This window comes from Polistes fuscatus, unplaced genomic scaffold, assembly GCF_010416935.1.
Source record: "Polistes fuscatus isolate 324 unplaced genomic scaffold, CU_Pfus_HIC Scaffold45, whole genome shotgun sequence".
In the NCBI taxonomy this organism is placed as follows: Eukaryota; Metazoa; Arthropoda; class Insecta; order Hymenoptera; family Vespidae; genus Polistes; species Polistes fuscatus.
Genome location: NW_025113124.1, coordinates 40331 through 66835, shown reverse-complemented (window position 1 = coordinate 66835; position 26505 = coordinate 40331). Strand labels below are relative to the sequence as shown.

General features: G+C 32.1%; 1 protein-coding gene, 3 long non-coding RNA genes and 1 pseudogene across 8 annotated transcripts; 1 reads left to right on the top strand and 4 right to left on the bottom strand.

Moving 5' to 3' along the window:
- Nucleotides 1-8637: 8637 nt before the first annotated feature.
- On the bottom strand, nt 8638-10875 carry LOC122521653. The gene is made up of 3 exons (XR_006304810.1): nt 10446-10875; nt 10034-10375; nt 8638-8965 (listed from the first exon to the last, which is right to left on the bottom strand). It is a non-coding gene; the product is annotated as an uncharacterized LOC122521653 (long non-coding RNA).
- A 148-nt stretch (nt 10876-11023) lies between these two features.
- LOC122521649 (cytochrome P450 4C1-like) lies at nt 11024-18808 on the top strand. Of its 4 annotated transcripts, none has more exons than XM_043642489.1 (14): nt 11024-11159; nt 14123-14275; nt 14365-14477; nt 14593-14683; nt 14754-14945; nt 15018-15111; nt 15197-15299; nt 15387-15501; nt 15573-15688; nt 16269-16337; nt 16418-16586; nt 16659-16838; nt 16901-18234; nt 18395-18808. In XM_043642489.1, the coding sequence occupies exons 1-13, from the start codon at nt 11156-11158 to the stop codon at nt 17059-17061; spliced, it is 1560 nt and encodes a 519-aa protein (XP_043498424.1). In that variant the 5' UTR covers nt 11024-11155; the 3' UTR covers nt 17062-18234; nt 18395-18808. The 4 variants fall into 4 exon arrangements, with proteins under 4 accessions (XP_043498424.1, XP_043498426.1, XP_043498427.1 ...); XM_043642491.1 differs by having other exon boundaries at nt 11024-11163; XM_043642492.1 differs by lacking the exon at nt 11024-11159 and adding an exon at nt 12672-13072.
- LOC122521651 lies at nt 13097-13782 on the bottom strand. The gene is made up of 3 exons (XR_006304807.1): nt 13744-13782; nt 13411-13645; nt 13097-13306 (listed from the first exon to the last, which is right to left on the bottom strand). It is a non-coding gene; the product is annotated as an uncharacterized LOC122521651 (long non-coding RNA).
- LOC122521652 lies at nt 18252-19010 on the bottom strand. 2 transcript variants are annotated; one of them, XR_006304809.1, is made up of 3 exons: nt 18711-19010; nt 18528-18574; nt 18252-18450 (listed from the first exon to the last, which is right to left on the bottom strand). It is a non-coding gene; the product is annotated as an uncharacterized LOC122521652 (long non-coding RNA). The 2 variants fall into 2 exon arrangements; XR_006304808.1 differs by having other exon boundaries at nt 18252-18447.
- Nucleotides 19011-19166: 156 nt separating this feature from the next.
- Nucleotides 19167-22126, bottom strand: LOC122521650 (annotated as a pseudogene).
- Between the last annotated feature and the right edge of the window lie 4379 nt (nt 22127-26505).

Genomic DNA, 26505 nt, shown 5'->3' with positions numbered 1-26505 from the left:
CTGCAACTGCTTCTAAATCTTCTTCTTCATCTGCTACTTCTACTACTTCTTCTGCTTCTTCTTCTTCTTCTTTTTTTCTGCTTCTTCTTCTGATTCATCTGTTTCTTCTTCTGATTATTCTGCTGCTTTTTCTTCTGCTCCTTCTTTTGCTTATTTTGTTTCTTTTGCTGCATCTATTTCTGCATTTTCTGCTTTTTCTGCTTCTTTTTTTGCTTTCTCTTCTAAATCTTCTGCTTTTTAATCTTTTTTTTCTGCTTTTTCATCTGACTCTTCTGCTGCTTATTTTTTCTGTTTCATCTTCCGTTTATTAAGCTACTTCTACTAATTCTTCTGCTTTTTCTGCTTGTCCTTCTGTTTCCTTCGCTTCTGCTTCTGCTTCCTTCGATTCTGCTTCTACTTCTAATTTTGCTCATACATCTGCTTCTTTTTCTGCTTCTGCTGATTCTTCTTTTTTTGCTTCTTCTGCTTTTTTCAGCTTTCTCTGCTTCTGCTTCTTCTGATTCTTCTTTTATTGCTTCTTTTTCTTCTGCAATTCATTATTTTTTTTTGTTTTCTTCTGTTTTTTCTACTTTTTTTTTCTTTTTCTTTTGCATCTTCTTCCTCTTTTGCGTTTTCTCTTTTTGCTTTTTTGTTGCTTCTTCTTCTGCTTTTTTTACCGTTTCTTTTTCTTCTTTTGCTTCTGCTACCTCTTTTGCATCTTCTTCTTCTGCTGCTTTTGCTGTTTTTTTTCTTTTGCTTTTTCTGCTTCTTCTTCTGCTTTTTCTTCTGCTTCTTCTGCTTCTTCTGCTTCTTCTTCTTCTTCTTTTTCTGTTTCTGCTTCTGCTTCTTCTGCTTTTTCTGCTTCTGCTGCTGCTTCTTTTTGTTTTGCTTATTTTTCTTCTCCTTCTTCAGCTTCTTGTTCTGCTTCTGCTTTTGATTGTTCTTATACATTTTCTTCTTCTTCTTCTTCTGGTCTTTTTTCTGCTTTTTTTTCTTCTTCTTCTTCTCATTTGTTTGAACGTTCAAGTGAAGTTGAATAATAATGTAACCAACGTAATATATATGGATGTTCGTTTAAATCTTTGCTTAATCGTTCAAATATAGCAGCTTTTTCCCTAAATTTTACGCGTCTTTCTGACCTTCCGGCTTCTTCGCGTGTTTTGTCTCTTCTCGTTTTATACGAATTTCTTCTTCGAATTTACTCTATTTACGCAGCGTTTAGACGCTATTAAATAACATATTCTTTATTATTATATACATATTTTTATTATATTATATATTCATTATTGTAATGTTAGAATATATCAGAATTATGTTCCAGGGTTTTTACGCCGCAAGGCTTTTCCCTGACGAGCCAATAAAATATTACACTTTGTATAGGCTCAACAACGTGTTTTAATTTTATTTTAATTCAACCCTTTACCTTCCTCATCATTAGCTAAAACCAATCACAAGAGTACTTATTATTTAGAAATCTTCGAAATATGTCCCAGTCGGTTCGTCTGTAGAGTGTAAGATGTCTTGCTATTCTAGAGTAAAGAGAGTATCCTTTTTTTTTGAGATCGTCATCGATACCGCGTTGTGGTCGCTATCGTAGAGTAAGCATTTCAAGTTTCCGTCTTTGTCGGTGTTGTGGAACTCTAATCTACAGTCCGCTATACAGATATCTATGTATGAGTTTCCTCTGGGAAATGAGGGGATATCTGTGCTCCTTAGACAAGCTTTATACTCTATGTCGTTATCTTGCAGCCAATTGAAGAGAAATGTTCCTCTTGGATTGCATGTGTTATTTTTCCAGTGTTGGTGTTTCGCGTTCAAGTCGCCTGCTATTACGTAATAGTTATTTGATGCTTCCAGTTTCAGGTATCGGAACATTTTCGCGAATTCGAGATGGAATTCTTTCTTGTGGTTACCTGCCGCGTAAGCTGCAATTATGTATATCGAAACGCCATCGGTGAGGTTAAGTTTTATCACAGTTGTTTCTATTATTTTCGAGTTCGTAAGTGCTTGCAGATTTATATTGGTGTACTTGATGTTTCTCTTTATTGCTATAGCGGTACCCCCACCTTGAATGGAGTTTGGTCTGTCTGTTCTTATGATGTCGTAGTTTTGGAATGATATTTTATGGATGTTATTAAGCTTGGTTTCACTTATGAGAATGATGTCGGGTTTATGTGTTTTTATAAATTTAAGAAGAGTTGCTCTTCTGTAGTTTTGTATGAGCGAGTTTACATTTATGCTGACTATGTTGAGTCTTTGCTGTCGGTTTTTTATTTTTTTATTAATATGCGTGTCCATTGTCATTTTGTTCGATGATATCAAAAAGAACGTCCATACGTTTTGAATTTTCGATGACTCTCTCTTTAAGCCAGTCAAATTGCTTTTGGAAGACCTCTATAAGAGTCTTTTTAACGTCTTCGGCTATTTCTGAGATTTTTTGTGTTTCTGTTATCGGTTGGTGGTTTTGGATAACGTTAGTGGCGAATTCTTCTCTGCGACCAACTCTGTTGTTTGTCGGGTTGTTTTTTACGACTTCAGAGTATCGGAGGTTAGGTCTCACATAGTTATTTATTTGTATGATTTTATGTTGCCTCCTTTCTTGTTCTACTCGTTTCTTTTCTTTGATTTTGTTTAGCAATGCTAGTCTCTTCGGGCAGCCTTTGTACGATGCAGGGTGTCCATGATTGTTGCACAATACACAGAAGAGGATTTCTCTATTTATCTCTTTGTCTTGTTTGTTGATTTTACATTGACCTGGCTCGTGGTTCTCGTCACATTTGACGCATCAGTACCCCATGTTACAATTGGATGCTACATGCCCGAGTCTTTGGCATTTTTTGCATTGGATGATTTCGGTTTTTCTCAATTTTTCCCATCTTATGACTTGATAGTTGACATATTTAATGCTACGCAATTTTGAGGATACGCTAGCTGCCGATATCTGCACAATGAACATTGGAAGTTTCTTGTTCATTTTCAATGCATGAGCTGTTGTGAATCTCGATACTTTGGTGAATTCAAGGTCTTTAATATTCATTTCTTTTAGCTCATTAAGAATTTCTTCTGGTTCGAAGATATTGTTCATTCCTTTAAGGATGAACGTTTGACTCTTTTCGGTTTTTGGGGTGTACGTGAAATACCTTGTATTCGATTGGTCTAAGGCCGCCTTGACTTTATCGTAGTCTTCGTAACTATATACGTTCACCGTCAGTTTGTTTTCTCCATTGTCTCTCACATAGAATTCCTCGATTTTAAGCTCTTTCTTCAGAGCTGTCGTTATCGTTTTCGCGTTTTTTCCAACGATGTTTATCGGAGGTAGTTTACATTTTTTTTCCGTAGTTCGTTCTTGTGCGGTAAGCCGCGGTTGTTCGGTGTATCGGTGTTTTGTTTTCTTACTTCGGTTTGTTGTTGTTTCGCTTCTACATCGTCCTTGGGGGTTAACGGAGCGAATCTGTTACTAAGCTTTATATTATCTTTAAATGATTTTACGCTGTTCGATTCAGAAATTATATTTGAAGCCGGCGTGGAGCTTGTTCTTCTCTTTTCAGTTTTCTTCAATTTTTCGTTCTCGTTCTTTAATTCTTCGTTCACTTTTTTTAGGTCTTCGATGGTCTCCGAAAGATCGTCAATTTTTTTCTGCATTATTGAACGCCAAAGGTCAGTACTTTCTTCGTTTACACTCTGAGGTTTTTGTTTATCGGTGTCTTCATATGCTTTTTCCCCCTGTCTATCCCTCTTCACGGGTATTTTAGCTTTCGGATTCAAGCGAGCGCGTTTTTTGGCCATTGTATTTCATTGTGTTTCCATTTCAGTTTTATCACTGTCCATTTTACTACTATTTATATATACATCCGTTACTGCCGCCTCCTCTGTAGGAGGCTGACATGTTAATCGAAAGTAATTATCGATGCTTAGATTAATATTTTCTTTGCTTTTTATAATAATTTCTTTCTTATTATAGCACTGGTCGATCCAGTTTTTGCACTAACCGTGAAAATTCACGTCGGATTTCACTCACGTACGAGCTCCCGCACGATCCACTCGCCTCGACGGTTCGAGGAGAAGTCGACGAGAACTAGTACTTTCATCGCGGTATGGCCGTTGACGAGAATAACACATCTATTAATTGCTCTTAACCATTGAATTAGTAGCACTACTACGGAAAAAAAAGAAAATACTACAAGTCGTCTCATACATACGATTTTACATTGGCTAGAGGATACTTCCCTGCGGATACTTCCCTTTGATTAATTTGATGTTCGAATGAGTGTTATTTATTTTTACGTAGAATGTCCTGTCGGAAAGATAAGATGTTAGGAGTTTTTAATACGAGTGTGGAAAGTGTTTATTGATTATTGTTAGTAATCCTTGATGCCATACTTTATCGAAAGCTTTTTCTACATCTATGAATACGGCGGAACAGCACTCCTTATTTTCTAAAGCTGTTATTATTGTATTAGTTAGTCCGTGTACTTGTTCAACGGTAGAGTTTTGTTTCGGAATCCAAATTGATGGTCAGGAATCAGGTTTTTGACAGAAATTATTCTTTTCATTCTATTCTATATTATTTTTTCCAGCAGTTTAGATTGTAATGGTAAGAGCGATATTGGTCTATATGAGTTTACATCAGTCGGATCTTTATTAGGTTTAGGGAGCAATATAATCTCCGCGAGTTTCCAAGTACTTGGGAAGTACTGGACTCTCGTAATACTGCATTAAATATTCTTGTGAGCTTCCTTATTGCTTTAGGTGGCGGTTCCTTTAGTATTCTGCCATTTATTAGATCGTAACCTGGTGCCTTTCTTATTTTGATTCCTGATATTAGCATTCTAATTTCTTCGGCTGTTGTGCTATTAATGTTTACATGTGATTGTTTTTTGCTTCCGACGTCATTTACGTTAGTGTCTGTGCACGTATGAATATTGAAGTTATGTGCTGTGAATATGTTTTCTAGGTTTGTTGCGAAGGTTTCCGCTTGTTTTTTTTGTGCTTTTAGCCCATGAGCCGTCAAGATTTCGTATGGCTGGTATTGATTTTACTTGTCTTTTGAATCTTTTTGTTGTTTTCCAGAGAGAGTTATTTGTATCTTCGTGAGGTGAAAGTGATATCAGGTATCTTTCGAATTCTGCATTGTTGTGATCCCGTATGCTCTGCTTAACATCTTTGGTTACTTTGTTTAGTAATCTCTTATTACTCTTTGTTTTATTTTTCTGTCACCAAGCTTTAACTTGCCTTTTTACTTTTATTTTATGCAAACTAATGCTAGGATATGACGAAATTTTTCTGGATAAAACATTTTGGGATGTAGATGCCCACGCTGCTTCTTGTATAGCATCTGTTAGGTTGTTAACTGCATTTCCTATTTGTAAAGAGGTCTTGAGCGGAATGTTAAAGTTTAATTTGGATTCTAAAGTTTCTTTAAAGATCACCAAATTTGTGCTTTCGTTGCACAGCGTTGGTGATTTTTTATATAGGATAGGTTTGTTATGGTAAGTTATTATTATAGGTGAATGATCTGAACTGAGATCAAGTGATGATTCGGTTTTGAAGTGCATTAGGTTTAAGCCTTTTAGGACGCCGAAGTCTATTAAGTCGGGAGTTTTATTAGAAGCTGATGGCCAGTATGTTGGTTCACCTGTTGTGAGAATGTCTAGGTTTGCGTTTGTTATGTAGGAGTTTAAAATTTTACCTCTTGGTGAAGTTGTTTTTAATCCCCAATTTGGATGTTTGGCGTTAAAGTCGCCAGCTGCTATAAATTTATTACCTAATTCCTTGAAAAAGTTGTTCCATTAGTCGATTGTAATTTTAAATTTTGGCGGTGCATAGATAGCAGATAGTTTAATTGAATTACCCTGAGGTTTTAAGGTAATTGTGGTGGCTCGAAGGTAATCGTGGTCTGTTTTACTGTGTAGATGATGTTTTATCTCGTTCTTAATAATTATGGCAGTTCCACCATGCGCTTTACCTGAAGGATGTTTGTGTCATACATGGTGTAGTATGGAATATTTATATAGTTTTTGTCTGTGAGATGAGTTTCAGATACGAGTAGAATGTCTATATCATGCGTATATATGAATGCTTTGGTTTCTCGAATTCGTTGTTGTAATCCGTTGCTGTTCCAAACCGCTATTTTTATTTGTGTATCCATTATTTGTTATTAAGTAGCGTTTTTGTTAATAGTTGTAGCATTGTGGTGATTTGTTGCGTGTGTTGTTTTAAAAGAGAATTTTGCCCATTATCATTGTGATAATGATATCTGTATTCTTAATAGATTGTTTTGGTAGTTCTTTAATGTCCGATGTCTCCTCTGAGTTTATGTCTTTTGTATTTGTATGTGCACGTTTGGTTACTTCGACGTAGCTTCTTCTTGATTCGCTGAGTTCAACTATCGGTGTATTATCCCTGTTGGCATTTATGTTTTGTTTATTGTAGTATGTTTCTTCGTAAGGATCGTCTAGAAAAGGTTTTTCCAATACTTTTTTTCTCAGCGTTGGATACAGCTTTTGTTGCAGTAATTTTCTTTGTAAATTGCTGGATGGTTACCGTTGCAGTTTACACATATGACTTTTTCGATTCTGCTCTCTTGAGGACAGAGTGCTGTTAAATGTTTTTTTGCACATTTTACACATGCAGGATTTCTGTTGCAATAATTTTTTGTGTGCCCATAGGCTTGGCATCTTGTGCATTGAGGTATTTCTCTTTTAGTTCTTGGTGGTTCTACTTTAATCATTGTATTAAGCAGGGTATTAACCTCGTATATTTTTGTTATTATCCTGAGGAGCTAGTTCGATAAGAAATAAAGGTAGCGGCTGTTTGGTATCGAATTTTATTATATTATTTATTGATCTTAGCTTGTGGCCAATTTTGTTCAATTCATTTGTTATTTCAATTATGTTGGACTTGGGATGAAGTCCTCGAATAACGATTTAATAGCTCTTCTCGTTTTTTTCTTGATACGTGCGGTATCCCGCGTTTTTAGTTTTTAGTGCATTTATTACCTTTCTGAACGTATCTGGTGTTGTAGTTTGTACTTTCACTTGGTTGTCCTTAAGTTGTTTTATTACGTAATTGTTTTTACCAGCTGTTTCATCCAGTAACTCGAGCAGAGGGTCAATGATTTTTGCATTGATGTATATTGGTGGTGGCTTTACTGCTTTTTTTTCTTCTACTGCTTTTCCTGCAGTGTTTTGAGTTTATGCTGAATCGTCGAGTAGATCATAAGAGTTGCTTATTGGTATGTCTTGGAGCAATTTTGTTGGTAATGGTGCGGAAGAGTTATTATTATTGTTTCTTTGTTCACTTATCTTGCGTTTTTTTGAGTTTTGTAACTTGGTTGATTTAGCGGGAATCCAGTTTTGCGAATCTTTCGAGTCTGTATCCATCTCACTTTCCATACACGAATTTCTATTATCTATTTTGATTATTCTCTTTTCTATTCGAGCATGGTTTGAGGATTGTTTTGCTTCCATCGACGGTTGACCTATTTCGGTATTTTGAATAATGAATCTGTTTCCGTTATTAACGATTTTAAGAGGTGGGATATTGTTACTTTCCATGGTCAAAACTTTTTGCCATAGGCTTGACCACGCGGTTACCCGCGTGGGTGAAGTGTTACCTCGCTGGTACACTGGTCGCTCACCCTTGTATCTGCGATGTAGACCAAACGTACGTTACACTGTATCTCAACGTAATTATTATTTAAATACTTATATTCTCGAGAGCGGTAGATAAACACGTCCGTATTTACTAACGATTAAACGGAGAATGTGTTTTCTCTCTACTAAAGTTTAGACCATCCTACGAAATATGGACGTAGCAAAGATATTCCATATAACTACATATATACAGATTTACTGGTAACTTTTAAAGCATCCATAAAATGAGCAGTAGTCCAGAAAGAATTCGTTGTTATTAATTGCGATAAAAATTTTATACAATCACTACTACTTATGGTGTTTAATGGATACACACAAATTAGGGTAATAAATATCATATTAAATGAAAATAATAAACCAGAATTCAATTGTCGCTAAACATACGTCAGGAAACTATAATAATCCAACGACAGAACTTCTTCTGCAGTATTGTTAACACTTGTGCCTTTTCTAAAATTTACCCATAATCTGTGCAACACCACTTTCAATTCGCAATCCATTTTTAAAAGTGTTCAATAGTGACCGAAAACTTATCAATACAAGCGAATCTTAATATCCAAGTATTCAAATAACTCTCTATATAAATGTTAATCTTTGATTATTTATTAATCTCGTTGTACTGTGTTGTGATCGTAGATAACTTTGAAATATTTCAAATTGGAATGAGTATAATAGTTGTACTGCTGTGTGGAATTGATTTGATAATAGGTGTCATTGTTAATAGCACTAATTAGAATTTCTCGTAATACGTAAACAATAATATCTTATAAAAATATGTGACTTTATCGTTAGTGATGGAATTTTATAAATGATTTGATTGTCGTTATTCTGACTGAATGTCCTTGTGCTAGCTAGTGTTGATAAACATGGATTTCAATATTATTGTAGAAAGTGTCACAAGTTCATTGCGTATCGGAGCGTAACCGTTTACTTCTATTAGTTTTTTATTACTAGACTGCGGATGTTAACGCAAATGTTTATTTTAGATAGAAGAAAATAAAGATTTTGAATTTGGACAGAAGTTTATTACATCATTTATATTTATCGAAAATGTGTTTGTTATTTTGCATAATTTCCGTATAATGCATATGCGTTAATTTTATTACATATTCCGTACATATGTAACAGCATATGCATTTCACTGTGTACATCTCAGAAAATACGTTCTATCCATCATTGAGCTCTTACACGATAACGGAGATCTAAAGTCACATCCATTCCTAAACTATCCTTGGGAAACGTAAATACAAAATGTTCCGGAGTAGCGTGGTTCGCACCACCAGTGAAGGGATAACACAACGTGAATTGTACCCCTCAGAATCTATAATGTTCTAAAAACAAAATTTAAAATGTAAATTATAAAAGTGAAAACAATGCCTGAAGAAAAAAACTTCTAGGTTTAAGCGGGAGTGTATAAAAGAACTTAAAGCTTGAGGACTGGTAAAATACGTTGTTATTTTTTCGCGACTTAAAATGAACTTTTCTAAAATTTTCAGGCAAGCACGTACAAACTCTTGTCCGTGATATTTAATTAAAGAAAAAAGAACGAGCAGCCTTAATGATAGAGTTATAGGCTAGACCAGTTATGACGAACTTTTTTGGATGCGTGGGTCAATTTCGGCTTATCGTCGATTGCAGCGCTAATTCGTGGGTCAGTATTTAATAAGCGAGGTGACCTTGGAAGTATGAGGGAGAAGGCGAATCAACTTTGGGAACTGAGAATCAAAAGAAAGCCATAAGTTAGGAATAAAATTGTAGTAATCTTATTGAGAAACCTTCTGTTGTTTATGTTCGGATAGTTTTTTAATATCAGGTTTATACAGTGGTCTTCCTCTAAGATATCCGTCTGTAAGATATTACTTTCCCTCAATTTACTCTACTTCTCTATTCATTTTTCCCACTCTTGACGCAAAATAGTATCTTTTAGCATGCGCCTACGCCAACATATGTATCCCTTCTTTCTTTCTGTATTCCTTCTTCTTTTATAGCCTCATCTCTTTCGAAAGGAAAGGGGTCCCTCTTACTCTGTGAAATATTTTTCTCGGAACCAGAGCCCCGAGCTTGATATATCAGAGGGGACCACTGTATTGCGCAATCATTAGTTTTTCACATTCCCAAGCTTATTTCTTTTCGTCGATTTTACAAAATTCATTTACAAGAATAATTTTTCACAGAAATACGTTGATCCAAATATCGTTAAAAGAGCAAATTTCTTAATTGATTTAAAATTATTTGATAAACATTCCCATACATTTAATAGAATATTATAAATTTTTAGTGTCGGTTCATTATCAGGGTCAGCATCTGACTCGCGGGTCATAGGTTTGCCATTCGTGGACAAGGCCGTTCAACGGAACCTGTTTTGGTCAGCAAACGATATCTTGAATAAACATACGTACATTAGGTATTTGACCGTATCTTTGGTTGATATAGCTGCTCCATTTATGGTCACAGGAGAATATGTGATCTTACGCAGCGTGATGGTTATATGCGCCGATTTACTTTTATTTATATTTACACGCCATTTTTGTGACATCAACTTTCTATTATTCGCAAATGACGTTGAAGCATATCAGTCGCGTTGAAGAGATCGCAGTCCGATGATTACAAAGCTGTATAGTCCGCAAATATTGCCGTAGTTACTTCCTCTGAGGTAGGTAAGTTAGCAGAGTAGATTGCATATAGTATGTGTATTGGGTGTAGAATTCTCCAACATGGAGTTCTGTGGCGATTGTGATAAGCTAACGATGAGGAAGAAAAAGGGTTAAATTAAAATAAAACACTTTTTTGATCCAATAGAAAGTGTAATACTTCATTGGCTTGTCAGGAAAAGACTTTGCGGCTTAAAAACCCTGGTTGATGGATTCGATACAATAAGGAATGGTGTCCTCCAAAGATTGGACACGCGGCTCATCTCTCGCTCGCTTCGTTTGTATATAGATACAATAATGAATCTCACCACTCGCTTGTCTATGGAAATGTAAAGAGTTCTTTTACACTTCGCTTACTCTCTTTCTCGTCGGTGTGCCGATTTCGCAGTGATATACCTCTCGCGCGTAAGTGAAAGATTTGCCTGTATGTATCGTCTTCCCGTCACTCAAAATCTGTCCTCGTGGGCATCAAGTGGAAGAATAGGACGAGTGTCTTTACTAATGGACCTAGTAGGGCATGCTTAGCTGCGGTTTGAAGAGTGGGGAGGAGCGAATAACAGCACCACGATAATCGCTAAATATCTAGAGCCATGAATATATTATTATTTCAAAATTCCTTTAATAATAGAAGCGCGTATTTCGAATATACGCTAAGAATCTACGGTCTTTACGAATCGTACAGCGAGGGTGGGAGTGGTGCCTTTGGTCTTGCAACGCGTAAGACACGGGGTCAGTCGAGTTTGGAACTGCTCGCGTGTAAGACCGATTGTGCGTAGATACAGCCACCCTTTGTGTAGCTTTGTTCTAAGTGTCGCTACAACAACAAATGGAAAATATTCGTAATCGCAAAGAATTTAAATTGCTAATCCAATGAGTAGGTAAAAATGCAATTTTTTCCGAAAATTTAATCGCGGTCAAAATAGATGACATTATAATAAAATTTTTCAAACCCTTTTACATAGAAATGTGCATATTAAATAAATCTAAATTACGTTTATACAAGATTCATTACGATTACATGATCCCTCGCTTACCGGAAAAATGTAAAATTATTTATACCGATACGGACAGCCCAATCTACGAATTAAAATGCGAGGATGCTTATGAAACTATCAATATGAGATTCCGCGCGCGAAATACAAAAAAATAGGTTCGATTAAAAAAGAAAATAATGGTAAATTACGACTGAATTCGTTTGATTAAGAGCTACAATATACGCTATTCGCTTAGATAACGTAATTATAAAAAAAATTAAAGCATAAGTAGAAACGTTTTTGCGAAAAATATAGAGTTCAAAGACTATCTCGATTGTTTAAAGAAAAAACTAGAAAAAAAGTTCTTAAAAATAAAATCACTTCCGATAATAACAAAACTTATAAATTATAAGCCACTCAAATGTTACTATGATAAGAGATACTTTATACCAGATTTGATAAGCACGCTGCCATTGAAACTTTACTCCATCAAAACGAAACGAAAATAAAAAACACAAATTTTATTAGCTCGTTACGATAAACTAAATTCCATCTTTCATTTTATGAATGTTTTACAAACAAAGACTTCCTTAATATCGTCGAATAACTATTACTAAATACTTTATTAATTATAATAAGTATATTATACAAGACTTACCAACATCTTATTAACATTGAATAGAGTTACGAATCTGTAGATTAAATAAGTAAAGTTTCATGCAAATCGAAATATATACTATAAAATTTATGATTTATTTCTTACAAACGTAAAGATTGCTGATACCAATATAGTATTTGTACAAATAACTTGGAAGTCTTTAATATTCAGTAGTACTAATTAATTTTTAAATGGTACCAACGTTTTTGTAAAGGTTTGAAGAAAATAATGACATATAGAACATGCAATAATAATTTTATTAATATAAGGAAAATATGCACGACATGTAACGACATTTTTTCTGTACGCAATTATTTGATAAAATGATAACTTCATTTTCAGAATATTTCAATAAATACATCGCTAACTTTATTCTAAGATCGGGAATTAAAATATTTTTTCAGTTACTTGTTTGTTGTAACTGATAATCACACAAATAGCCTATAGCGTCTCTGAGGTCATTGGTGATCCCCACTACAAATAATGTGCTAAGCACAATTATACAACTCCCTTTATCTGCAGTAAAAAAAGTTTAACATCATCATAAATCTTATATCTAACCTTAATCTTTGAGAAATTATTCACGTATTGCGTTTCAGATAGAACAAGGGAAAAGACTTGGTAAATCCTAACCGAAATCCTAACTTAAACTTGTTTTTCATTAGTCTATTTTAATAATTGTAAGTATCCTTTCATAAGATAATAAAAAGTTCTAATATATATATATATATATATATATATATGTATGGCATGATGTACGGCATGACCCACCGATGTGTCGCACTTGTCCATTCCCGTGGGGCGGGGTGACCCATCTGTGGGTCACACTTTACTATTCCGTGGGGCGGCGTAGCTAGCAACGATACTGCCCCGCCATACGAAGCGTAACGTAGTAAGACGCTCCCGCCTCAGGCGGCAGAACGCAGATTTTCGCCCCGGCGTGAACGTGTTAAGCTATATTGAAAAAAATACATCATTGAGCAACATGCATACACACACAAACACGATCAAGCGAGCCGGAAGGAAAAACGATAAAGGGGAGCTTCTTCTATTGATTTTTGGGCTTCCTCGAAAAGATAAGGACAAATAAGAGACCGGCAAGGCTACCGATACCAAACCGATTTCTTAATAACGGACCGCCGACCAGTACACTACGTATCTCTACATATTCTCTTCGTCTTTCACATTATTTCGCATAATTTGTATTCAGTATACTTAGTAGTATACTTTTACAATAGTACTTTTGCTCTCCATCAGTCAATCAATCATATAAAAATAGCATCAAATTCTAATTATCCAAATTATCACTTATATTACGTATAGCAATTATAGTTCAACAGTCACAAGCATATGCTGAATCTACGACATCAGTTCGTGATGCTTTTGTTGCTGAATGTCAAACAAAAAATGGACAAATAATAATTATTATTAGCGTTTATATCTTTTCGAATCAGAAAGTTGACGATATCATCTATTTTATACAACATCATTACCTGTATATAATCGTGATGATGCAATAAAGAAGTCTCAATTACAAAGCCCGTAAGGAGTTGTCCGCACTTTTTTTTTTATTTCGTAGTCTGAAAGCTCGACTGCGTTCCGCGGTTGTACTTTTCTTTTTATTGGCACTGTCACTCCTTGCTGTGAAAGTTTAGCTGCATATTTAGCTTCTTCCGAACTCCAGCTACCTCCAACAAATTTCAGCATTGGTCTTTGGCATCGCAGAAACTGAAGTGTAGAAACAAGTATAATTATTAATTTTTTTAAGAATTAATAATTAATAAAATTTTAAATATTTTTGTAATTTTCATATATGTATCAATTACCAGTTCCATAAATTTGTAAATGCAATTTTTAATTAATCTCGGAATATTTCATGTCTCTAAACTTTAATATTATTCTTTGCGTGTTTAGACGCGTTTCCTCTGAAATTTTCTCTTCGCAATTTTTTTCAGTTTCGTCTTACGTTAGATCAACGCCAAAGATAAAAAAATAGTCTATATAATACTAGTAACAATGAATACAATCGTCAGTTTTTTAGCTTCTTCGTAAATCTGATGAATATTATATTTATATTTGTTAACTCTTCTTTATTTTTACGTATGTTAAAAAACATAAAAAATACATGTTTTCTTTTAGTCTTTGTGCAGACTTTCACTATCTATTTAAAAGACATTTATTACAATTATTTTACTTATTTTTCAGATATGATGTTCCTAACGATCTTCTTAAGTTTAATTCTATTACTATTTGTTTTGCACTGCAAAATAAGATATGGAAGAATTGGAAGAATACTTAACAATCTTCCAGGACCAAAATCATATCCCATAATTGGAAATGTGCTTCATTTAAAGGATTGTAAGCTCTCATAGAAGTAAAACTCTTTTAAATGAATAATTTTCTACCAAATTCTATATTTACATAAGACGAACATTTTGTTTCTATAGCACATTATGTGATTCAAAAAATTTGGGAACTAAATAATAAATATTTTCCTATTTACAAAATCTGGACCCTTATGTATTCTGTAGTATTTCTACTTCATCCAGATGATATTAAGGTAAAATGATTACATGACAGAAGAAGGCTAAATTTTTTCTTCCATTTTCGCTATAATCCTTATACATAAACCAATTGCGAAATTTTGTCAAAAAAAAAAAAAATTTCATTGACAGGTTCTGATGACGAGCACGGAAAATATTGATAAAGAAGGTGCTTATAACTTGTTGAGACCTTGGTTATCCTATGGATTGCTGACTAGTACAGGTGATAGTTCAAGAAAATCATGAAAACTTTACATATTTCTTCATATTTAATGATTTGTATCATTTGTAAGGTAAGAAATGGCAAAAACGGAGGAAAATGTTGACACCCGCATTCCACTTTAAAATTCTGGAACATAGTGTTACTACTTTCAACAAAGAGGCACACTGCCTAGTTGAATCCTTCAAACAAGAAGGACAAGGAGACGCTATTGTTAAAAATTTACAAACATTCATTACGCAACATACACTAAATATAATATGTGGTAAGTCGAGAGCTATCTCTTTATTTGTTGACATTTAAAGAAGAAACATGATTTATGCAAGCTCACTTGTAGAAACTGCTCTCGGTACCTCTTTAAAGGAAAAAAAAGAAATTGGATCTAAGTATCGTGAAGCTGTTCACACTTTCGGAAAAATTGCTATATACAGGTAATTAATATTTCGGTTACTATAGAGTGTATTAGTCGATTAGGAGAAGGAATGTGATGAAAGGGAAATACTTTTGTTTTGACAGATTATTAAGACCTTGGTACTATATACACTGTATATTTAGACTTTCTTCAGTTGGTCGACTTCACAGAAAAGTATTGAACACATTACATAGTTTTTCAAAAGACGTAAGTTAGTCCCTCAAATCCGCAAAAAACTCAAATTACAATTATATGAATTCTTTAAAATTTTTCAAATTGCTACACTTATTATAGATAATTGCTGAAAGAAAACGATTTCACGAAAAAAGTAATGGAAAATATTTACACCAATTTGAAGAAATGGATAATTTCGACACTTCCTTTCAAAACTCGGAAGAAACAAATACAAGTATTTTATTTATTGTAATATAATAAATGCTTATTTTACGAAAAATTATTGTTCATAAATTTATTTCACAGATTCGATACATAAAAAGAGACTCTTTATGCTCGATCTACTCATAGACGCTTCTCTAAATGGTAATCAAATTGATGACGAAGGAATTCAAGAGGAAGTAGATACTTTTATGTTTGAGGTAAGCTTCATTATTTAATTTAAATAATAAGAGATAATATTAGAAAATAATAACTAAAAAGGTTAATTTCTGTTTTATTAATTATATTGTACTTATTTCCTATCCTTATAAATTGTTCTCATTACATGCAGGTATTTTAAGGCAACATATAACGCTTTGAAAAACTCTTAGGGTATTTGTGTTGGATTGTTATCAAACAGCTCTTCTAGCGAAACTTCTTCCAAATCACCGTTTCAAAAACATTTGTAAAAAACTCTATCTGCTATTTTTCTAAATATTTTCATTTACAAAAGATTCAATTATTAAACGATGCGTTTTAATTGTGATTTTGTTGAGGTAAAACTATTGAAAAAACACATTTCTGAAGAATAACTTATCTCGTTTCATTTTCAATCGATTGCAAAATCTCTGATGGGTCAAGGGAACATTTATGTGTTAGGATTAGGTCCTTTTGGAGAATGTTTAAACTACAAGAAACATTAAACGTTATCGTTGAAACATTCCTTCCTTAGAATCGGTACCTTAAAGTAGCGAGGAGCAGAAATTTAGTTTGTAACCTAATGTGAGAAATTTTGTTTAGGGTCACGACACAACGGCAATGGCATTAATGTTTGCTTTGAGTCTCTTTGCGAAACACCAAGATGTCCAGGTATTCCTTCCAATTCAATAAATAATTAAAACATTCGTGTAGTATCTGTATTGTGTAATTGATAGAATATTTATTCGTAGCAACGTATAAGGAACGAAGTGAACACAATTATGCTTGAAGATGATTACAATCTGACGATCGCAGATCTTCAAGAATTTTCGTACTTGGATAGGTGTATAAAGGAATCACTCCGTTTATATCCAAGCGTTCATAGTATATTTCGTACTTTAACTCATGATTTGCAACTAAGTATGTAATATAGTTACATTTTACGTGGATTTTAACTTTATCATTCCAATAAAATAATTAATTCATTTTTAGATGATTATTTAGTCCCATCGGGAGCGATATGCGCTGTTCACATATATAGCGTACACAGAAATCCAAGATATTGGCCAGATCCCAATGTTTTCGATCCCGATAGATTTTTACCAGAAAATGTTAAAGGACATTATCCTTACTCATATATTCCATTCAGCGCAGGCCCAAGAAATTGTATTGGTAAATGTCGTAAGTACTGCTAACAAATGTAACTTCCTATTTACGTGTTTATTTTATTATAGGTCAAAAATATGCAATGTTAGAGCTTAAACTGATAGTAGCTCATATAGTTCGAAATTTCTACTTGGAACCAGTCGATAACATTGATGATGTTGAAATAGCAACAGGTTTAACTTTAAACTCTATCAAACCACTTCGAGTAAAATTTATTCCCGTTAAGTAATTATAATTTTGCATTATATTTTCCCTAAAATCATGTATTTATATTGGAACACAACTATAGATAATCTAATTGCGATTGTTAGTTTCTTTTTGTTAAGGTTTTAATATTGTGATAGTTAAAGACATCGTTAAAAAGAATCCTTAGAGAGCAGTTAAAAAATCTGAATTCACACCACGAACGCTAGCTTACTAATATTTTATAATAATTCTATTATTATTTTTAATCGTATAAATTAGTTTGATAATTAATAAATTTTTTAATAATCCTCATGTTTAGTATAATAGTATACACTATTAGATAAAAGTTTAAAATAACAACAAATTTTAAATAAAAATAAACAAGATCTAATTTCTGATAAGGGAGTAATTCTAACAAGGGAACTATTTTTAAATTTTGTATTCTTTTTTAAGAAACTGCGATATTTAGTTTTTCGTGTGTTCCTAACTTAATACTTGTTGATGATTTTTGTAGAAATTGTTCGATAACAAGATTCATCTTAAACACAAAAAGAACTTGCTGTTACATTAGAAGTCACTCAGCAAGCAGTCTCACATCGTTTAAAATCGTTAGGAATGATTCATAAACAAGGTAATTGGGTTCCATACGAATTAAAGCTGAGAGATGTTGAACGCCGATTATTCGTGAGTGAAATGCTGCTAGCTAGGCACAAAAAAAAATGTTTTTTACATCGAATCGTCACTGGTGATGAAAGGTGGATACATTATGATAATCCAAAAAGAAGAAAATCATGGGGATTACCAAGCCATGCGTCAACATCAACAGCAAAACCGAATATTCACGGAAAAAAACTTATGCTGTGTATTTGGTGGGATCAGCTGGGGTGTGGTATATTACGACTTGCTTAATCCAAGCGAAACAATCACTGGAACTTAAGAAGAGTAGTCACACTATTCTTCTTCTTTCCCACGAAAGAGTGATATTTACTTTGACGTAAGAGAAGTTATGTCATAGAGGTTAAAGTCCGATAAAGTCATGGTCAATGACAGTCTTTACTCTCTGGCATATCTTCGGTCTTATAGTTTCAATAAAAATAAAATGTAAAATCTTTGTCTGTTAATAATATTCGCAAGCACGTGTGTGAATAATGAAAACTTGATGCGCTAGCTGTTTTAAATTACAAGCTAACGAAAATAATAACAATTCTTTTTACAAGTAAGTACATAACCTTAAATTATGTCTATTTCTTTGCGTAGATAAAGATTTGTTGTACATATTATATCAATAGTTGAAATCAAAGTTAAAGAAAGAAAGAAATTATTATATTTATAATATTAGTTAATTTTTATAAGTCTGTAGCTACTTTTTCTTGTAGGTTCCCACAAGATGAAACTCTCCGAAAGGTATGGTGTAATACAAATTTTTCATCTGCTAAAACATTAGTCCACTATAGTCAACATTTTTCGAAGTAGCATGTAGATATTATTTTCATGTAGATTTATATTCACCAAGGATAGTAATTAGAAAGTGTTATCTAGCATTGAATTCTAGTACACTAAAAGACAAAAGATAAAGGCATAAAAAGACCTCAAAAGTTTGGTTTCCAAATTGTAGAATAACAAATTTAATATCAAATTAATCTTATCAGTAAGCCTATCGTTTCTTATCTGAGCTGTGTTTATAAACATTACGTGAATTACGTGAATTTCATTGTATCTCTGGTCAATCCCATGGGTTTGACAATAATTCGAAAATACCCGAATTAATTCGTAAACGGAAAAGAATAAAAGGAAAAAAATAGAGAAAGTAATAAAATAATGTAGGATGTTTAAATTATAAAAAATAGTGAGGAGTGCGATCAGAAGTAACAATTTATTAATATAACACTAAAACTTGATTATACCGTAGCTGAACTTACACTGAACTCGGTTCGAACTCAAACGCCTCTCTTTTATACTCCTCTTATCGCTCTAGAAACCCCTCGATCCCTCTCGAACATTCATCTATTTATCCACGAGAAACATCGAGTGGTTTCCATGCGACGAAACATGAAACGCATTTCGCACGTGGTATCGCCCAAACAAACGAATGCCGGAAAGAGAAAGTTCCTTTTCTTTATTTCCTATCCTTCAATAATAATAGACATATTTAAAAGGAAAAAAAAAGTTCTTTTACATAATTAATATCTATAGGCGACATACTTCTTGCCTGCAAGAAATATCTTCATAGTTTTTATTTTTTAGCTTCAACATATTGTCTAATTCAGTTATTTTATTCGCCATCCTTTGATTATTCTCTTCTAATTTTTCAATTGTTTTAGTTTGCTCTGAAAGACTGCATTGAGCTCGATCGAGTTGTTCTTGCATCTCGTTTATTTTGTCTTCATATTCTACCATTGTTTCTTCGTGTTCTTTAATTTGAATGTTCTTTTCTCGAACATCATTTGTGATAGTAATATATTCTTCTTTTGCTTCGTTCAATAAAGTTTTAAGTTTCTAAAATATTATTTATAATAGGATATTATAAATATCTAATGTATTGTTTATTTTAATTACAAAATGTTAAACTAATTAATTACCTTTACGTGATCTTTCTTAAAAGATAATTGTGACTTTATCTCTTCTATAATATTTTGTTTTTTCTTCGTGACACAGATCTTTCTGAATAGCATCCAATAAACATTTTGTTTGTTTTAATTCTTCCTTTAATAAGCTCAATTCAAATTCAGTTTTATGTTTTTCTACGCTCAAAATTTTATTATTTTTTTTTAATGCATTATTAGTATTTTCCATATACACTAATTTGGTAGTTAAATGAGAAATTTCACATTTCAACTCTTTAATATCTTTTGAATTTTTACTGTTATTATCTTCATCTTCATTTTCATCATTATCCTCGTCAGATAAACAAGATCGTATCCTCTTTCGACTATTTAACTTAATTTTTTGTTTATAGAATTCTTCAACTTGTTTAATTGACCATTGCAAAGTATCTTCTTGCTGTTCTTCAACATCTCTTATACGAGATCTAGATATGAGTACGATGGTAATTTACATAACAGTGATATGAAAAAATGTAGTACTATATACATATAAATACATACTTCAAATTATTTTCAAGCTTCTTTATGGCGGTAGTATATATGTCTACCATTTCTTGTCGAATTTCAAAGTCACGAGTTAAAGCCATATTTTTTAGATTCGTTATCTCCTTTCTTAATTGTTTATTTACTAGTAACAAATCTTCATATTCTTCAGAAGAGATTAACTTTATTTCATCCATTTCTATCTTTGTATCTACATTTGTATTTTAACCAATCTATTAAAAATCCAATGATACTTATCTCTAAAAAAAAAGTTATTTATAATTGATAATGCATATTATCTTATCACCTGTATTTTCTAAAACCATAGCGTCCCAATTTGTTACACTTTGTATACTTTTCTGAACCATTTTAGAAAATCTTGAACAATGTGCCTCTCTCGTTTTTTTTATTTTAGGTTCTATGATTATTTTCTTTGCAATTGCTGCAAAATTTAATACATTTTGTGTTTCTACGTAAAGATTTGGCAAAGGATTAATATTAACAATTAAAGCAATATGTTCGCTTCCTGATAATGCTCTTTGAAATAATCTTGTTAATTTTGATTCCCTGAAAGGTCCAATGACAGGTTCAGATTTGAATTTTGATAATTGAGCGTTGTAAATTGATTTCAAACATTTCCCTAAGACCATCAGACTCGTATTGATATTTTGCGCTTCTTTTAATCTGTCACCAATATTTAATGTTTTCTTTAAGCGTTCAGAACCAGCTAAATCACAAAAAGAAAATCTGTTGAAAAAAAAAATGTTGTTGTTGTATCTTATTAAGTTTAAATGAAGTAAAAATATTAAAATACATACATGCTTGTATCCACCGAATCTGTTAGATTTTCAGAATAATACTTCAATAGCTTAATAGTAAATATGCAATGAGATCTCGAACTTCTTGCATTTAAAGCTGTTGCGGCTACTTTTAAATTATATTGACCAGCCATTAAAACTTGATATGCCTCTGCACCAGAGTTAACATAAACAACATTCAAGTCTTTGATAAAAGTTCTTCCATGATTATCAGTTGCTAGTTTTAGTGGTAATTTCTTTTTTGGACAGAAAATAGTCAAAAGATCATAAATAGTTTCGTTATATATTTCAACAAAAGATACCCACACTGAATAATGAGCATTGCTGTATTTGCTAGGTTTTGATTGTGATTCTTCTTGTAATATATTTTGCATTTCCTTATAAGTATTATTATACTGATTTTTATCCAGCGAACTAATACTTAACAATGTAGTTTTAACTTGTAACTCTTGAGCAAGCTCAAGAGAATTAAGAAATTTTGCATCGCAATGATGTATAGGTTTATATGAAGGTATAGATTTTGGAGTGATAATAGAAAATAAGAATCCTAAAGCACGTGGTATGATGCCAGGCGATGTGATTGTTCCATGCAATGTATGTGACTTTCCAGAATTTGTTGTACCTGTAGAAATATGATTTGTTCACATAAAATATATAAATAAATGTTAATAAGAATTTTGAGTATATAGCGCTTACCATAAGTCATTATATTACAACTTTGTCCTGCTAAGAAATCTACCATTTGTTGCTTAATCACTCGATCAAATAATTCCACTTGCGTTATTTCTGGTCCAAATGTTTGAGTGAACGTATATGTTCTACATGCTACATCGTTACTTTTAGCTCTTGCAAAACAACTGTTATTTTCTAAATATGGAAACTTAGTTACCAAAGTAGTGGAATTTGTTATTTTATAAACTTCTTCTTGTTCTGGCAGTAATTTGATTTTTCTTGGAAATGGCTTTAAACGTAAATAGACTTTAATCGTTTTTAAAGACTGAGAATCAAAAAGCGAGCTTTTGATTTCTGCCGGATCAAATTCTTCTGATTCATATACAGAAAGTAAATTTTTCTTTACATCTTTAGATGGACAAGGTCTCTGTCCGTATGCTAAAATACTAGGATCTCTGCCAAATAAATATGACATTGCTTCACGCGTATAACTTTCATTTGATGGTTGTATCGAATCTAATGTATTACTCATCTATAAAAATAAGATATCTTACAATAATAAAACATACTCTGTTTTTATTAAACATTTATATCGTATTTTTTGATTCTACAAAGAATGTACAGTGTGTCTTTTCAAAAAACCATTTCAAATTTATACAATATATAAAAAACATTATACTGATTGTGAATAGAAAAGATCAAGTTTTGATTTACACCAATCTTTCAATATTCCAACGAGCGTTGATCCGAATAAACACAATCTCTCCTCTTCTCTTTATATCTATCTACGTATCCCTAATATTTCCTCGGTTAAAGTTTATACGATATATTTATTATATTTAAGTCCAAAACATGAAGTAGGTACGTCGAAAAACAGCAGCAGCAGCATGTAGAGGTGTAAATGGTAGAAAAAAGCGATTGTTAATGAAGGAAATATTCAACGGCAGCGGTGATAGCATCGGGAGAAATTCAAGTAACGAACAAACGCGAGTGTAAACGAAAATATTTCAAAATTTTAAGAGCTTTTGTCCTAATCCTATTAACAATAAGTAGAATGTAAACAGCATAATAAAGATTTCTTACAAGTTTTATTTGAATGTATGTGTGCTTATTTGCACGCACGTCTTTCATTGAAATGTTCTTTGTTTTTTCTTTCAATTTACAACCGTAAATACGTTAAAATTTTAAAGACGAGATTATTTCGATTTCTTCCTTACGTACGAATGATTAATTTTCTTTTAATTCTAATTGAAATAGCCCACACACATGTTCAATATTATTGAATAATATCTTTATTATATTATGCGTGATTATTTATTATTTACTATAATAGATATATTATATTATAATCTTAATAAATTATAGAAATAAAATAGATTTAATATCTTCCAGTCTAAAAAAAGGAGAGATAGTATAAGAATATTATGTTATAATATAATATAGGTATAATATATATGTATTGTGTTTACTAATATATATAATAATAATACAAATTATATTACATATGTATGAAATTAATAATTAATTTATAATTTTTGTTTATAATATATAATGTTGATTGATGATATTCATCGAGTATGGGCCGTCTTTAATAGTATTTCGTTGAAATGATATTATATACTGGATTATATAAAATATTTGTGATGATTTTAGCCGATCGAACGTAAGCGTACGTGTCGATGTATTTTACGTGCATTATGAATTAATTGAAGTTTTCCGTGTATACTTCATGTATATATTTCACTGTATGCTCACGCAACAGTTAAAAAATGTTTTGAATTGTTCATCCTCACTCTACTAACCTTCTCCTCTTTCTTTCCACCATTCGGGATGGAACGTAATTCTTTATAATAATTCAAATGTGATAAAAAATTAAATTTTTACGTGACAAACATTTACGAATTGGCATTACAAATCGTTTTGAAATTTCATTTTCCTTCTGTATGTACCGCATATATATACTTCCGTATATATGTATACCATATACACATTTCATTCGTAAATACATTCTACATTATATTCGCTGGCTGATGTGGATATAAAAATAGTAGATGTAATTGTGACAAATTTCTGTCGGAAAATTATCGATTTTCAATCGATATCCTTCTTTCCGTATAGTTCATTGATCAAGTAGTTAAAACGAATAAATAAAGGTAACCCCCGAAGAACACGATTATTTTGTTCCGTGTTCTTTGAAACCGTGTTGTTCGAGACTACGAAAAACGGGATTCCGTTTCAAGTGTAAAAATAAAAACAGCGTTACGTTTAAAATTTTCTTCTGTTAAATATAAAAAACTAAAAATTTTTATATTGTTTGAATTCATATTGGTAAAATCTTCTAAGAAATCTTGTATTACTTAATTAAAATTAATCTTTTAATTAGTTTTGAAAAAACGTTTTATCTTAAATTCTTAATATCAAAATAAAAGTTTCGTATCCATCTACGATACTATATAAAATATTTATTATCTAATCCCTATGCAAGACTTAAATAACAATAAACGCTTTATTGTTGATAAAAATTTTTAAATAACATACTTACTTATACATTTGTAAGTAATGTGTATGTAATGTGTATTTATTTAACACGTTCACGCCGGCGGCATATTTCTTGTTTCTTTCCCATAGGACGGCTATAATTAAAGTTTTTCTCTCCATCGGACGGCAGCTAATCCAGAGCGTAAAATGAAATTTAATAAAAAAAAGATTGTTTTCAATGAATATACGTTAAATTTTCATTATTCTGATTTTCAACTATATGGAAATTATTTCTACTTACTTAAGGATCTAAATATTTGTTGTTACGCATCGTTTAATAGCACAAACAAATGCGTACCACCGGAGGTACGCGCCGGCGTGTAAATGTGTCAACATGTTAAATTAATATTGAATAGAATTGAGAAGTAGAAGATGTGATTTTTCAAATTTCGCGATGAAAGTTATAATTCCCTTATAATTCTGAAGAATTTTGCCTTTGATCAATAAGTCTCTGCTTTATCAAATAAATGACATATATGGAAATAATTTTTTATATCAAATAATATATGTATTTTATTCTTTTTTAAAAGAATTACTCGAAAATCGAGTAGTTTGAAACCGTGTAATTCGGGAAAAGATATTCGTGTTCTTCAAGTACCGTGTTTTTTGGGGATTACCTGTATTTACTATAAACGTTTACGCTTACACATTACAATAATAAAAGCTCAGCCAGATGGCAACTCGTATTATTGCATGGTTTAATATCAATTACAATCGGTGTAACATTGTTTTCGTCCATTACCCAGGAAAACCTGAGATGGATGACGTAATTCCAAGATCCTGTGGTAGAATTCTACCACTTCTCAGCAAATTATGAACCATCTAGTGTATCTTTTAAAATCTTTTCGGACAATTTCGAATTTTGTTCCGACTTCATTACTCGAGTATGTATTCCAGAATAGAAAGAGATTTTACGTTACTCCAAACTATGTCTGGAATGGAGTTATGGCTTTTTCTGAGAAGACTGTCTCAAGAACTCGTCATTCGGCGTATCTCTGTACACTTAATAAGCTCAGAGCAACTTTGAATTGATTTTATAGATTGACCGAAATTTATGTTGAGGACATTGCTTACACATTTTGAATTTGGTGATTTTCAGAATTCAAAGTATTCGGAACATATCTGTCATCTACGAAAAAGATGCACTGATTAGATTGTTGACATTCAATAGTTTAATTACGTTTGTTATTGTTGAAAGTTGGACAATTATACGCATCAGTAGGATGTTCTCATGCGTGTGTATGAATGTTCATACGAATATGCGTGAGGGAATGAAAGTTAGTAGCAGACTAGAAGAAAGTAGTAGTCGTTTTTTTCTGCGGTAGAACATGTGCCCCTGTATGTAGATTATTCCGTTGATATGCTATGTGTTATGACTTGTGTTTACTTTTATCTTTTGTAGTTGAATAAACGGTTAATTTTTTTATTACCTATTTTCTTTCTATTTTATTGCTCCTAACGTCAAACTCCCACCATTTATGTATTTATTCATTAATTTAATAATAAACGTTCTAATTTTATGTATATTTTCTGTCTTATAAATCTTTACATTGCAATATTGTTTTTTATAATTTTATTGTTTAGTTCTAAAAATTTATAGGCTTGATCTCAAACATTTCTTTTGAAGTAGTCTAATATACTCTACGTGAAGTTTGAGGATCAATAGCTATAATTTTTAATTGGCCTAATAAATGCTTGATAGCATAGTATTTTTATAAGTTTGTTAAGGTAATTGTATTTAAAAAGATTGATACACATTTTCAAGACAATATGTGATATCGAAAGTTAAGTTTATTATCGAAATAAATGCCTAGATATTTTACAATTTTTTTATGTGTGATATTGATTCCGGAGTCATCTTTCTTTTCATTCAAAGCAACGTTTTCCAATTTTGATTTACATTTTGGTAACAAGTAGATATTAATGGTGTGAATAGTATGTTCTCATATATTTGCCTTGGTTTTTTTTTAGTTTCCAGATATAGTAAAATTCATAAATCTTGTTATATAAATTTGGAAGGTTAGACTTTTTACATTTGTAAACATTATCGTTTAAGTCACTGGGCTACTTGGAAGATGACGGAACTTATAAAAATATAAACAGACCAACAAAACGTTAAAGGCTTTTTCTCAGAATTGGCTAGCCATTGGCCGGATTTATGTTAATGGGAGGAATACTCTGATGATATACTACTGATATATCAAGTTACATTCTCAAACTGTATTTTCCAAGTGTTGATACCTCCTTGCAAGAAGGAAAATATTGATTTTTTTTGTCGACAGAAATTATTACTAGCTATTTATAAAAATATGTTACAAATGGTTTCGGATCGATATTCGAAGCATAATAATGAAGCTGACTTGAACGGAGCTA

Excerpts from the sequence above, each read along its gene's own strand:
- LOC122521649 (XM_043642489.1), top strand. Across the intron at positions 15,502-15,572 it reads CTCGGAAGAAACAAATACAA|ATTCGATACATAAAAAGAGA; the intron begins GTATTTTATTTA and ends TTTATTTCACAG. Across the intron at positions 15,689-16,268 it reads TAGATACTTTTATGTTTGAG|GGTCACGACACAACGGCAAT; the intron begins GTAAGCTTCATT and ends AATTTTGTTTAG.